The 13,241-nt window shown below is 38.3% G+C and overlaps 1 protein-coding gene across 1 annotated transcript in view; it reads left to right on the top strand.

Moving 5' to 3' along the window:
- The first annotated feature begins 1,278 nt into the window (after positions 1 to 1,278).
- The window catches only part of dmd (dystrophin), a 108,296-nt gene continuing 96,333 nt past the window's right edge, over positions 1,279 to 13,241 (top strand). Inside the window, exon 1 of the mRNA XM_056264551.1 lies at positions 1,279 to 1,405. Within this exon, the coding sequence (XP_056120526.1) occupies positions 1,324 to 1,405 (82 nt within the window). The 5' untranslated portion in view covers positions 1,279 to 1,323. The remainder of the gene's footprint in view (positions 1,406 to 13,241) is intronic.

Here is a 13,241-nt window from a genome sequence, read left to right as displayed (position 1 = left end):
TTCTATTCACACTATGCTTTATGAAGAGGATTTACTCACCTGGAATTCCTGCCACGAATCCTCTGCACGAGCACCATAGAACACCTGCAAACCTAAGTTCTTCACTCACTTTTAAATAAATAAAAGTCAATGTTCATCACTTACCTTCTTGTCCGCGTCTGAATCCTGACACCCACATTCTTCAAAATATTTTCATTTGTGTTCAGCAGAAGAAATAAATTCATACAGGTTTGGAACAACTTGAGGGCGAGTAAATGATGACAGAATTTAAATTTTTGGTTGAACTATCCTTTTAAGCACCAAATCAGAATATTAGAATGATTTCTAAATTATCATGTGACACTGAAGACTGGAGTAATTGATACAGAAAATTCAGCTTTACCACCACAGGAATCAATTATATTTTAAAGCATAATAAAGCGATAGTTCACCCAAAAATAAAAATACTTTCATGTACATTACTCACCCTCATGTACTTCCAAACCTGTACGGCTTTCGTTCATGTTCGGAACACAAATGAAGATCTCTGATGAAATCTGAGAGCTTTCTGTCCCTCCATTGACAACTCTTTGACGCTTCAAAAAGTTCATAAAGTGATCGTAAAACTAATCCATATAAATTAAGTGGTTTAGTCCAAATTTTCTGAAGAGAGACTTGATCGCTTTATATGATAAACTGTTTTAATTTAGGCTTTTATTCACATATAAAAATTCATCAACTCAACTCGTAAACGGAAGCTCAAGCATGTTCGCTTGACGTGAGAGAACCAATGAGGTTCATTCTCATGTTACGCAGCGCGTTTGAGCGTCCGCAGGTTGGTTACTAAAGATTTGGAGATTCGAATCCCAAAGGGAGTTATCTATGAGCTATAACCATTGAGTCTTTGGGCGAGACACCTAACCCCAGATTCCTCCGGAGGGACTGTCGCTGTAATTAAGTGTAGGAAGTCACGCTTGATAAAACTGTGAACTTGAGTTTTTTTGCAAGAGCATTTATTGGTCATTTGTTGTCAAGTGGCATGGTGACTGATCCTTTACTGTTAGCAAAATCTGTATTTGTGCGTAAGAGTGAAATGAAGCAGGCCTTCATACCAACTCTCTATTTTAAGGCGAGTAGAGTTTGCCACCTGTCTCGGCTTCTCTGGATGCCTTGACAGCTCGTTCCCCCCTATCATAACAGTCCACAGACAGTCTCGTCCCTGTGTCATTCACAAAAATTTCGGTTTGTTCAGAGGGCAGCGATTCCCGTCATTTGTGGGGTCTTGGTGTCTCTTTTTAAAAACTACAGGATTGAAGGATTCAACGGCAGTTTGGATCTTATGTCATGGCTGAAGCAGTGAGCCTACAGGACCAATTGGAGGAAGGTTTTGAGGATGAATTCGGAGAAATCATAAAAACTCGATCAGGTAGGAGAAATTATCATTTATTTATTTAAAGGGAAGTCTTATTTCTTGTACATGCATTTGAATGGTTAATTAATGTTAAAATATGGCTTATTTATTGTTTTTCAGTTTCAGATGAGTTCTTAGATATACATTGGTAACACTTTTTAATGGTCCCCCAACAAGACATTCGACTCACTATAAGTAACTGTGCAACTCCATGTCAACTTATTCTATACTAACCTCAACCCTAACACCTAACCTTAAACTAACAGTCTACTAATACTCTGAGAGTTAGCTGACGTGTTGTTGCAAAGTTACTTATAGTTTGTAAAATGTCTAAAGCTAATAGTGTAACCAATATATTTCTTAATCATAATCACTACGATTTGTAATTGCACTCCTAGCCACATTCTAAATGAAATAAAAAACATATATAAATGGACCTTTACAGCAACATATTTGTTGGTGAAAATATTACGGCATCATATTTCCATATTTCTTTATTTCTGTTCATCATTTTGTAACGCAGATCAGACATACTATGAACCATTTTGAACAGGCCTCTTTGAAATCTAATTTCTGGCCTGTGCTCCGCCCTGAGTGAGTTCATATCTATTTTTTTTTCATCACTGTCATCCGGTATTCAGTAGGGATCATGAGTGATCTATAAATGCTCTCTGGTGGAAATAGGACAGGTCTTAAAGAGCTTGAAATAGTTGCAGCTGCCTGGTGTTGGGTTTCAGTGTTTGAGATTTAGCCATGTTGTTGTTGGCTTTTTTTGTTGTTTTGTTGGCAAGAATCTCTCTCTCGTGTTTTCATGTGAGTGTGTTTATTATCAGCAGTGAAAGTTAGGAGAAAGTAGCAAAATGAGTCAACAGCTTGATGATCAGCCAGAGGACACAAACAGTACTGTAAACCTCTGAGAACAGAGCTTTAATAGAGGACATCTGCTATCTGTGGTAAATCTCGCTATACACTAGTTATTTAATGGTTGTTGTGTTAGGCAGGATACCTTTGGTTACTCTTTATTTTAAGGTGCCCTTGTTACAGTGTAGTTATACAATTAAGTACTGAGTAATATTGATTCATAACATGCACTTATATAAGGGTTAGGGTTTGGTTTAGGGTTAGTTGCATGTAACTAATGCACAAGTTACTGTTATTTCTGTAGTAAATACATGTAAAACGTGTAACTGGGACACTGTGAAATAAACCTTTTATCAAGAACCAATTTTCACTGTCTGGGGTTCTTTGGTATATATATGGTCAAACCAAAATTGATTCAGACACCTTGCTATCCTAACTTAAATAAATTAACTATAGTGCCCTGCACCCACCCACTAGTATTTTTATTTTTTCCAAACCAAATATTTTTTGGTTTGACTGTATATATAAGTGTATGTAGCCTGTATATATATATATATATATATATATATACACTCACCGGCCACTTTATTAGGTACCCCATGCTAGTAACGGGTTGGACCCCCTTTTGCCTTCAGAACTGCCTCAATTCTTCGTGGCATAGATTCAACAAGGTGCTGGAAGCATTCCTCAGGGAGTTTGGTCCATATTGACATGATGGCATCACACAGTTGCCGCAGATTTGTCGGCTGCACATCCATGATGCGAATCTCCCGTTCCACCACATCCCAAAGATGCTCTATTGGGTTGAGATCTGGTGACTGTGGAGGCCATTTTAGTACAGTGAACTCATTGTCATGTTCAAGAAACCAATTTGAAATGATTAGAGCTTTGTGACATGGTGGAAGTAGCCATCAGAGGATGGGTACATGGTGGCCATAAAGGGATGGACATGGTCAGAAACAATGCTCAGGTAGGCCGTGGCATTTAAACGATGCCCAATTGGCACTAAGGGGCCTAAAGTGTGCCAGGAAAACATCCCCCACACCATTACACCACCACCACCAGCCTGCACAGTGGTAACAAGGCATGATGGTTCCATGTTCTCATTCTGTTTACGCCAAATTCTGACTCTAACATCTGAATGTCTCAACAGAAATCGAGACTCATCAGACCAGGCAACATTTTTCCAGTCTTCAACTGTTCAATTTTGGTGAGCTCTTGCAAATTGTAGCCTCTTTTTCCTATTTGTAGTGGAGATGAGTGGTACCCGGTGGGGTCTTCTGCTGTTGTAGCCCATCCGCCTCAAGGTTGTGCGTGTTGTGGCTTCACAAATGCTTTGCTGCATACCTCGGTTGTAACGAGTGGTTATTTCAGTCACTGTTGCCCTTCTATCAGCTCGAACCAGTCTGGCCATTCTCCTCTGACCTCTGGCATCAACAAGGCATTTCCGCCCACAGAACTGCCGCTCACTGGATGTTTTTTCTTTTTCGGACCATTCTCTGTAAACCCTAGAGATGGTTGTGCGTGAAAATCCCAGTAGATTAGCAGTTTCTGAAATACTCAGACCAGCCCTTCTGGCACCAACAATCATGCCACGTTCAAAGTCACTCAAATCAACTTTCTTCCCCATACTGATGCTCGGTTTGAACTGCAGGAGATTGTCTTGACCATGTCTACATGCCTAAATGCACTGAGTTGCCGCCATGTGATTGGCTGCTTAGAAATTAAGTGTTAACGAGCAGTTGGACAGGTGTACCTAATAAAGTGGCCGGTGAGTGTGTGTATATATATATATATATATATATATATATTGTATTGTATATATTTATTGTATAAATAAAATAATTACAAAATATTTTTTGTATTATTTTCATGACATTAGAGCACAGTAATGCACATAAAAGCCTGAAAAAAGGTTTGCTTCTTGTATATGGCAAATACTAGGTGCCTCTTTATGCGGCCAGCTCAGAAATGACATGGGGGTGTCAGGGGGTGAGTGTAACAGAGGCCAGCTAGTAAGAGCTTTGCGAGTAAACCTCACTCCCCTGGCCTCAAGAGACAAACTAGCAACAGATGCTAGAGACCGCGGTCTTCAGCGTCCTTGTTTGCGTGCCCGCCTCCAATGCCGGAAACGCTGTTTTAAATCTAGCTCGGAGCGGTGCAAGTAGCACTAGAGGGGATAGTTTGGTGCCGTGACCCTGATGGGAGTGAGGTTTAGGGGGGGTGAGTGTAATGAAGGCCAGCTAGTAAGAGCTGTGCAAGTAAACCTCACTGCCCTGGCCTCAAGAGGCGCACTAGAGACAGACTGTGGTCTTTAGCGTCCTTAGCATGCCCGCCTCTCATGTCGGAAACAACAGGCGGAGAAGTAAACCAAAAGTGCAGGCTATAGTGGTTCAGTGGCATAACCCGACTGAACGAATGGCGTCTACCTTACTGACTACCCTGGCGGCAGCGACCTGTGAAATGAGAGGTCCAACTAATGGAGCCCAAGAAAATCTGGGCAAAACAGATTAAAGCTGACCCTAAAAAACCAAAGGCTTAGCCTTCCTTATTGCCAAATGCAAAGCTCTCAACCGCCAAGCCTAGAAAACAATTGTACAAAACTTTGGTGATCCAGTGGCGCCCACAGCAATGTATTGCTCTGGGACAAATCTCGTCCAATCGTTTGTTAAGGGACTGAGTAAGAGTGAGATTGTCCAGTTGGGGGAGATAATAATCATGTCATAAAAATAATGTCATAGTAAAAAAAACATATAGGCTTCATTTGTTGGATCTAAATCTAGATTCTTATTTATGAATTTATTTTTTATTGTTGGTTTTGTCCTTTGATATTGGGGTGGAAAATGACCTGAATGTTTATTTGGAAGTTGTTCTTTGTGGATCTTAAGTTCTCCTGGCTATAAACCCCTTTTTGGTCCTGATTAGAACCCTTATTTATTTTTAAATGTGCGAGCATTTGTTTAAATGCGTTGCTGATGCCTTCTGAGGCTCCGGGTATTCAGTGGCATTTTTACAGTTGGGGCGAGACAGTTCGACTCCTGGGAGAATTTGAGGTTGCAACTCTATCTTCTGCTCATGGTATCCAATCTAGGGCTCTGTTTTGTGTTAAATACCACTGCATAAGGCCTGCAGGAGTGACTGACATGTTGACATCTGCCGTAGAATCTTCTGACTCAGAAGATTTAAGAAATTCTCTAAATAACTTATGGTACCGTCTCTGCTTCACGTACTCCAGAGAGCACATTTTATCAAAGAGTATAAAATGTTTTTATGCTAGCTGTCAAAACATTGATATAACCTTTGATATAGATTGAATATTACTGGGAAATTATAATAATAAAAAGCTGGGGGTTTTTTCTTGTTGATGTGGGGCAGGACTTGTTGTTAGCCTTTTCTGCTTGGGCCTCTCCCAGGGACGGTCAGTAGTATACTGGTGTTTCTATTTTTGGCTTTAATGGGAATATATATATATATATATATATATACAGTAGAAGATATAACTCTGTATGAACAGCCACTGTAAGGCAGTGTTGAGCAAGTTCTACAGAAAACAGCATTCAGATCTCCTTAAAATCTCACTCACTCTCTCTCTCTCTGCAATCTCAGTCACTGGAGACCTCTGATCATTTTTTCATTACATAATCAGAGAAGCATACACTGTTAAAACTAAAGGAGCCTGCTCAGGATGTCCAAAGCAAACGCCATTCAGTCCGCAAGTGCAAAACGCACAGCAGAGACAAGAAAGTGAAAAGGCAAGAGATGTCAGAGGGACCTACATATGGTGCTGGAATGGATAATTAGACTTTAGAAAGCTGTGACAGCTGTTGGTCTTGTTCTGTGTCCATACAACTGTCTAGCGTGGGTTTTGTCGGCAACTTTGTGCGTGATACCCCAATGTTAATTAATTGAGTTGCTGCAGTTGTAGGCCTTATATGCCTGCCATGTTTTTAAATAATCAGTTTTCATGAGCTTGATATATGATATTTTTTTTTTCCAATAGAAATGTATTAAATTCCCCTATTTAAATCTTTAAATGAGTTTTTTGTCATTCTCCTGTAAACATCTCAGCCTATGTATCACCTATATACACCAAACTTTCCAGTTATACACTTAGCAGTATTCTGAAGATATTTTCAAAAGGATTTGTTAATAAATCATTCCTGGTTTTAAGGCTATGGACAGTATACCGAAAATATATGCAAAATCGTGCATATTTAATGAGATAATGCCTAATTTGCATAATTAAACATACAAATTTCAAAAACTTGTAATACGTTTTTTTTATATACCTGTGTAAGTAATCAACTGAGGAAGTTTCATGGTGATATCTATTATTTAAAATTTTTACCCTATTCACCTGTAGTGTCTCGCCTTAAGAAATGTCTATTTCAAGCACCTCAAAAGCTTTTTTTATGACGGCTACTGGAGAAAATGTTGACCATCTTTAGAGTTCTTGCAAGAACAAACTTTAAAATAACTCAGAAAACTGTCATGTCTTCACACACATTTTTTAAGTAAATTTCAATGACATTAAATAAATGATATACAATGTACAGTACTTCAACAGATAAAAATCAACAGATTATTTTTTTGTGCATAAAGACATCCTCACAAAGCAAAAAAAGTAAATAAACACAGTGAAGCACAACTAGCAAACAGTGAAATCATGCAACTTTTTATATTTAGCATGGTAGAGTAAATATTTATATATATTATGATACTGGTAATTTTTATATCTTTGAACCTCGAAATTAACTTGAGGACTCATTACCAAATAAGTAGCCTATTATTTATGAATCAGTTACTTTACTTTCTACATGCTTGAATGCCACCATGGGTGGCATTCTGAGGAGTCCTCAAGGGAGTCTCCAGTATCTTCTCACGTTACAGTGTGGAGTGAACAGATAAGTTTTGGATTAAAATACTTTTCGTCACTTTAGAAACATCAGGTGTTTACTGCACTCTATCAGGGTGTGTTTTAAAGCCCTGGGGGCTTTTATGACATTTGCTGTTCACTCTTTTCTGCAGTTATTCATTAAATACATAAGCAATGGTTGGCATGGGTGAAGAAAAATGACATTGAAAATGAGATCTACACCCCTGGTTGGCATTTAATAAAATTCAAATGACAACTTGCAGGCCTACTTAAAATGTAAATACTGCACATACAGTCCCCGGATGAAAACCAGAAGCAAAGCATGTCTGTATTTATGTAGGCTATGAATAAATGTTTGACTGTTTGAATGAACAGCCCTGTTCTCAAAGACACTGGCCTGTATTTTGAATGTTTTGATTGTTCTCCGAGTCTGATTGAACTGTTGCTTCAATTTTATACTTCCACCGCTTTTGTTGAACGTTTGGCGGCGCACTATTGTGTACAAAAAATATACAACCATTTTGTTTCCAAAACGTTGATTACATTTGGATATAGAACTCCTGATGAGATAATAATATAGAAATTTTTTGAGCAAGTATGATCATGTTCTGCAAGATTTTCATTTTCAGTACTACCACACAGTGCTCTTCCAAGAGACATAAAACAAAAGAAATGCAATTCTCTCATTTCAGAGTTGAAAAATCCCACAGGAATGGATCAAAAGCACAGACTGTTACTTATTTCGGATTTCTCTTGCAGATGTACAGATGGCATGGTGATGTTTCGAGTCCTGTGATTTTATGTGAGTTGTGCCCACCAGCTGCACAAAAACTCAACGTCAACATGAAATTGCCCATTGCAGACCGCTGTATTGAATTCATTCATTTTTAATAGACCACAAGCATATACGAAAAGGACATCACAGTAAACGGTGGTTTAAAGAGGCTCCAGAAAATAATTTCACATTAATTACGCATTATTCAGGGTGGTGATTTGATACAATGACTTTCACGGTTCTTTTTTCAAGTAATTTTTTTTTTTTTTCAATTTATTTCCAGCAAACCAAATTGTACTTAGGCGCCCCTTATTAAAGGGTTAGTTTACCCAAAAATTTAAATTATCCCATAATTTACTCACCCTCATCAAGCCATCCTAGGTGTATATGACTTTCTTTTTTTAGCCAAACACAATCAGTTATAAATATCAGGTAATTAAATTTGTAAATTTTTAATTTACAAAATTAAAAATTGTTAAATTTTTTTTAAACAAAACACACAAATGTTTTGTGATATATTTGTAATATGAGATAAATAATCCCAGTGTTTTTATGTTTGTGTTATGCGTCCCTGACCAAAAATGCTCGTGCACCCATAGTGTTGCTATGGTTACCACGATTTCTGTTCTCGAGCGTCTATTTTACTGCTTGGTGACACTATGCGCCCTGAGTGACTAACTTGTAATCGAACTTTCCTGCTTACGAAAATATAAGGAACTCGAATTGAAGCGTGGTTATTATTGGCACCCTGTAATTGGCCTACCTTCTACCATAAACAAGTTAAATAAAGTTGTTCATTGTATCCATGTGGTATCGATCCCCGTGGCGAACTATCGTTCCCAGTTAGATAGAGCTCAGAGCTGTAGTCAATCAGCCCGCATGCCAGAGCAGAGCACCGCTACACCTGCCGGTATCAACGGATCACAGCAGGGCTACAACTGCACTCAAGTGAGGGAGTACGACAAAATAAAGCGGCAAAGTGTCCACCTACAGTTCCTTCTCCAAATCATCTACGGCTATAGGCATGGACGAGTCTGTTTAACAGCAAGGGAACCGGATAATCAAACTGAGCTCGCTGTGTTTATATACACAGGTAACGGATACACACCACAGACCCGACTGCCTGCGACCCTAAAAGCCATTACGGAGGAAATAGTTGCGTTTGTTATGGTGTGAAAGCCTCATTTAGGTAAGACTGAATCATCATACTGAAATACTCTTCCAGTGCGAGGTGATTGTTTGGCTGTTGGCGGCTTTTATTACGGCATGTCACGTAAGATTTAACCAGATTTAACAATAGATCCTCTAACCGGGTGCGTCTTATCTATAAATGGATCTGTTCTCATGCACGGACAGTTTTGTTTTAGTGTTAATTAAGCGTGCACGGGTGTCTTTCATTGTTGTTTCTTGTGTACTCTGCTGGTGAATCGTTGAACGTGCGCACTTTGTATTTAGTCGTGATTTTATAGACGAATGTGAGAGAAAGTTTGGTGGTAGTCTAGTCTGCTGTTAAACTACACGCAGTTCAATCACATGCGCTGTTGTCATAAAGACACGCTGAGTATTTCCAGTCTCATCGAAACATTTGAGCTCGCGCTTGTAAATTGTCAGAGAAAAATGAAGCTGGGTGGCTGTGGTGGAAAACGTATGGCTGTAATCTGTGAATACAGTCTTCCCTCGGTTGTGTGTGCTGAGATTAGGTGGCTAAAAGCAGGTGTGTGCGTCCAGCGTCTTTGTATTTGCCCGTTAGCTTCGGCTCAAGCCCGTCACCCCATCATCCTATTTGCACAAGGGCGGATATAATCCAGCAGCAGCTGCCACCTGCCTGGAGTCACGCCTCCGATCAATGGCAAAGCAATGCTTTCATTCTCCTGTCTGTCTGCTCACATTATTCTGTCTGCCAGATCGGGCTCTATAGGTTTATTTATTTAATTCTTTTTTACTTTATTATGTCTTCCATTCCAATCTTCCAGTCATTTCTATAGACATAGTCATTTGATTATATTTTTATCCCCCAACATTCATACATAAAATTAAATCTATATACACCATAACTAATAATATTAAATCCAAAATGCATGCATGCATACATTATTCCGGTCCTCTAATTGAATTGATTGATCTGCTTTCCAAGAGTGCTACTGGGACGTTTTAAAGGGTTCGTTCACCCAAAAATGAAAAGTCCATCATTAATTACTTGCACTCACGTCTTTCGATACCCTTTAGACTTATGTTCATCTTCAGAACACATAAAGATCTTTTTGATGAAATCTGAGAGCTTTGTACTCTCCATTGACAGCTACGAAACTACCACTTTGGACGCTTCAAAAAGTCCATAAGAGATAGTAAAACTAATCCATATATGAATTGAGCAGTTTAGTACAAATTTTCTGAAGGACAACTTGGCCTTCACATGTCGCTTTCACTTTCTTGAGAAAGCTCAAACGTGCTAGAATGAACCTCATTGATTCTCAAACGTCAAGCGAACATGCTTGAGCTTCCGTTTACCACAACTGATGTGTGAGTTGATGAATGTTTACATTCCTACCTAAATTTAATATGTTCATTATATAAATCGATCGTGTCTCTTCAGAACATTTTGACTAAACCTGGATTAGTTTTACGATCTCTTTATGAACTTTTTGAAGAATCAAAGTGGTAGTTGCTCAGCTGTCAATGGAGGGACAGAAAGTGCTCAGATTTCATTAACAATAGTTTCATTTGTGTTCCAAAGATGAACGAAAGTCTTACAGGTTTGGAATGACATGAGGGTGAATTTTCAATTTTGCGTGAACTAACCGTTTATTTCACACTGGTTGTTTGTGTTCACAGCGGTTCAGACCACAGTATGTGAGCATTGCGAATAGACCACTGGTACTATTTGGTCGCTAGTAAGCTTGCATAATTCTATTTACCGAAGTAGTGGTTATGGACGTCACTCACTACTGCTAAAATATTAGTGTTCATGCTGCTAAAAATGAACATTGTGATTTGTATATTTGTTGTTTATCAAATAGAGTAAGCGTGGGCTTTATGCCACTGCAGCCAATCACAACAGACTGGGCCGTCTGACCAATCAGAGCAGAGTCAGCTCGTGGAAAGGAGGGGTTTGGAGAGAGAATCTTCGAATTAATCGTTTCAGACTCTTTGAGAAATGAGGTGATGTGCAATGAATATTATGAGAAAATTAAAGTGTTTTTTGACCTTGGATGCATTTACATCTATTGTAGGAGACCTTCAAAACAAAATTTGGAACTTTTAAAATAGCATAATAGGGACACTTTAATAATAGGCTACTTTTTTTTCAAAAACAGTTATTGTTAATACAATTATTTAAAACTATATGATCAGTTTTCCAAATACGTAACTCCAGTTCAAAATGCATTTCAAAATGCAGTTGTTGACATGGATCATGTATATATATATTCCAGAATCCAGATCCTGGTTTATATTTGTTTATATGTTCTATCTCCCACTTTTCTTTGATTTTTATGTAAATTTACGCCATTAATTTCCAGCAGTTTTATATATTTGTCCAATTACATCTTCAAATTCATGGATTTTTATTAATGTTTGTTTTGGTTTGAATATTGCTTAAAACATTTGGGTTCACTTTATTTAAACACGCTTGCTATTATCACCTGCAGAGCCAAGGCTAAATTCCTTTTCGTTTCAGAGCTTTATTATCCGGCTGTTTCAGAAATGATAATTGTCACAACCAGGAAAAAACAACTATTATGGGATTTTGATTGCACATTATGACAGGAGGATGTCAAGCAAGGAGTTTAACACCTTTATTTGTTGACAGACGTTTGTTCACTCTCTTTTGCATAAAACTAATTCATTGAGAACGCTCTATGAAAGATGTTATGTCAGGTAACTAAACATGCTCTTAATTTGGTGACATCTAAATCAACCTAAATATTCTGCCATCATTTACTCACCCTCAAGTCTTTAGAAACCCATTTCTTTCTTCCCCGGAACACAAAAGGAGTTATTTATAGCAAAATGTCCTTCTGCTTTCTTCCATATAATGAAAGTAAACGTTGGCCACAGCTGTTTCTAAAATAAAGTTATTGTATGGCTTCAGAAGACTTGAAATATTGCAGGCCATAATTTTAATGCTATTTTAAAGGTTCATAATCCTAATTTTGTTTTGGAGGTCTCCTTAAATCGATTTATATGCATCAAAGGTTAAAAAAAAAATCATATACGGTACATTGCACATCACCTCATTTCTTAGAGTCTGAAACCGGTTTGTTCGAATATTCAGTCTCTCTAAACCCCACCCCCCTTTCTGAGAGCCTGCTTTGCTCTGATTGGTCAAATGGCCCAGTCCTTTGTGATTGGTCAACCATTACCATATCTAAACTTCAGCTCTGGAAGCTTCCTCAGCGCTTGTTACACAGTGAAATGAATGATGAATGAGGATTTCCATATCAATTCAAGCACAAGTCCTAATCCTTTGGAAGTGCATGCAAAGTGGATTCGGAGCGCTGAAAACAGAATCTTCTGGACATGTCCACAACACGAACCAAACTCTTCCAGGCCTCCGCTACAGTGTTTGAGGGCGGGTCAAAGTAGCCGTCGTTCACGAGCAGCTAATGAAAACCATAGGCATTGATTATGCAAATTTGTTACAATGTTTCATAGGTATTTTACAGGAAGTGGGACTAAACTCGTTTCGGCAGTTCAGAATTGATTTTTTTTTTTTTTTTTTTTTAGGAGACAATAACTTTATTTGTTGTGCACTTTTATCTTTAAAACTTTGCTGACCTTTAACCTTCACAAACAGCTGTATTACACACTGCATGAAAGGTAATATTCGAAAAAAGCATAATAGAGGCCTTTTAATTTTGGAGGGAATTAACGCATTAATGTACCGAGACTGGACATTTTCACTTTTTACAGTTCAGATTAGTTTTTGTTTAGCAAATGAGTCACCCGACCAACTAAAATGCTTTCTTTCAGTGTGTAAAAATGAATTGTGTCTTAAAGTTTAGGCAGTTTGTGAATGGACACTGCGGGAAGTCGTCTACCCTGTTGCGTTTCTGAACCTGGAGAAGGCTGAAATATAATTTCCCTGTCAAATCCTGAGCTTTTAAAAGCAGCTAATTTGGAGCTTTCTAGATCAATAGCAGTAATCCTGTAAGATAATGTGAAGGTTCCCTCAGCAACAAAATACTTACAATAATCAGCTTTTCCTTTGTGTGGTGCTGCTGTATTCTGCACATTTTGTCAAGGGGTTGACAGTATAATTGAAGCGGATTGTGTTAATCAAGTAAAAGAATGACTTTTGCCATTATGGAACGTTAAGAGATATCTGATTTGCTGCAGAA

This window comes from Rhinichthys klamathensis, unplaced genomic scaffold (genome assembly GCF_029890125.1).
Source record: "Rhinichthys klamathensis goyatoka isolate OS25496 unplaced genomic scaffold, OSU_Roscu_1.1 h1tg000222l_1, whole genome shotgun sequence".
Taxonomy (NCBI): domain Eukaryota; kingdom Metazoa; phylum Chordata; class Actinopteri; order Cypriniformes; family Leuciscidae; genus Rhinichthys; species Rhinichthys klamathensis.
This window is presented reverse-complemented; position numbering and strand designations above follow the sequence as displayed.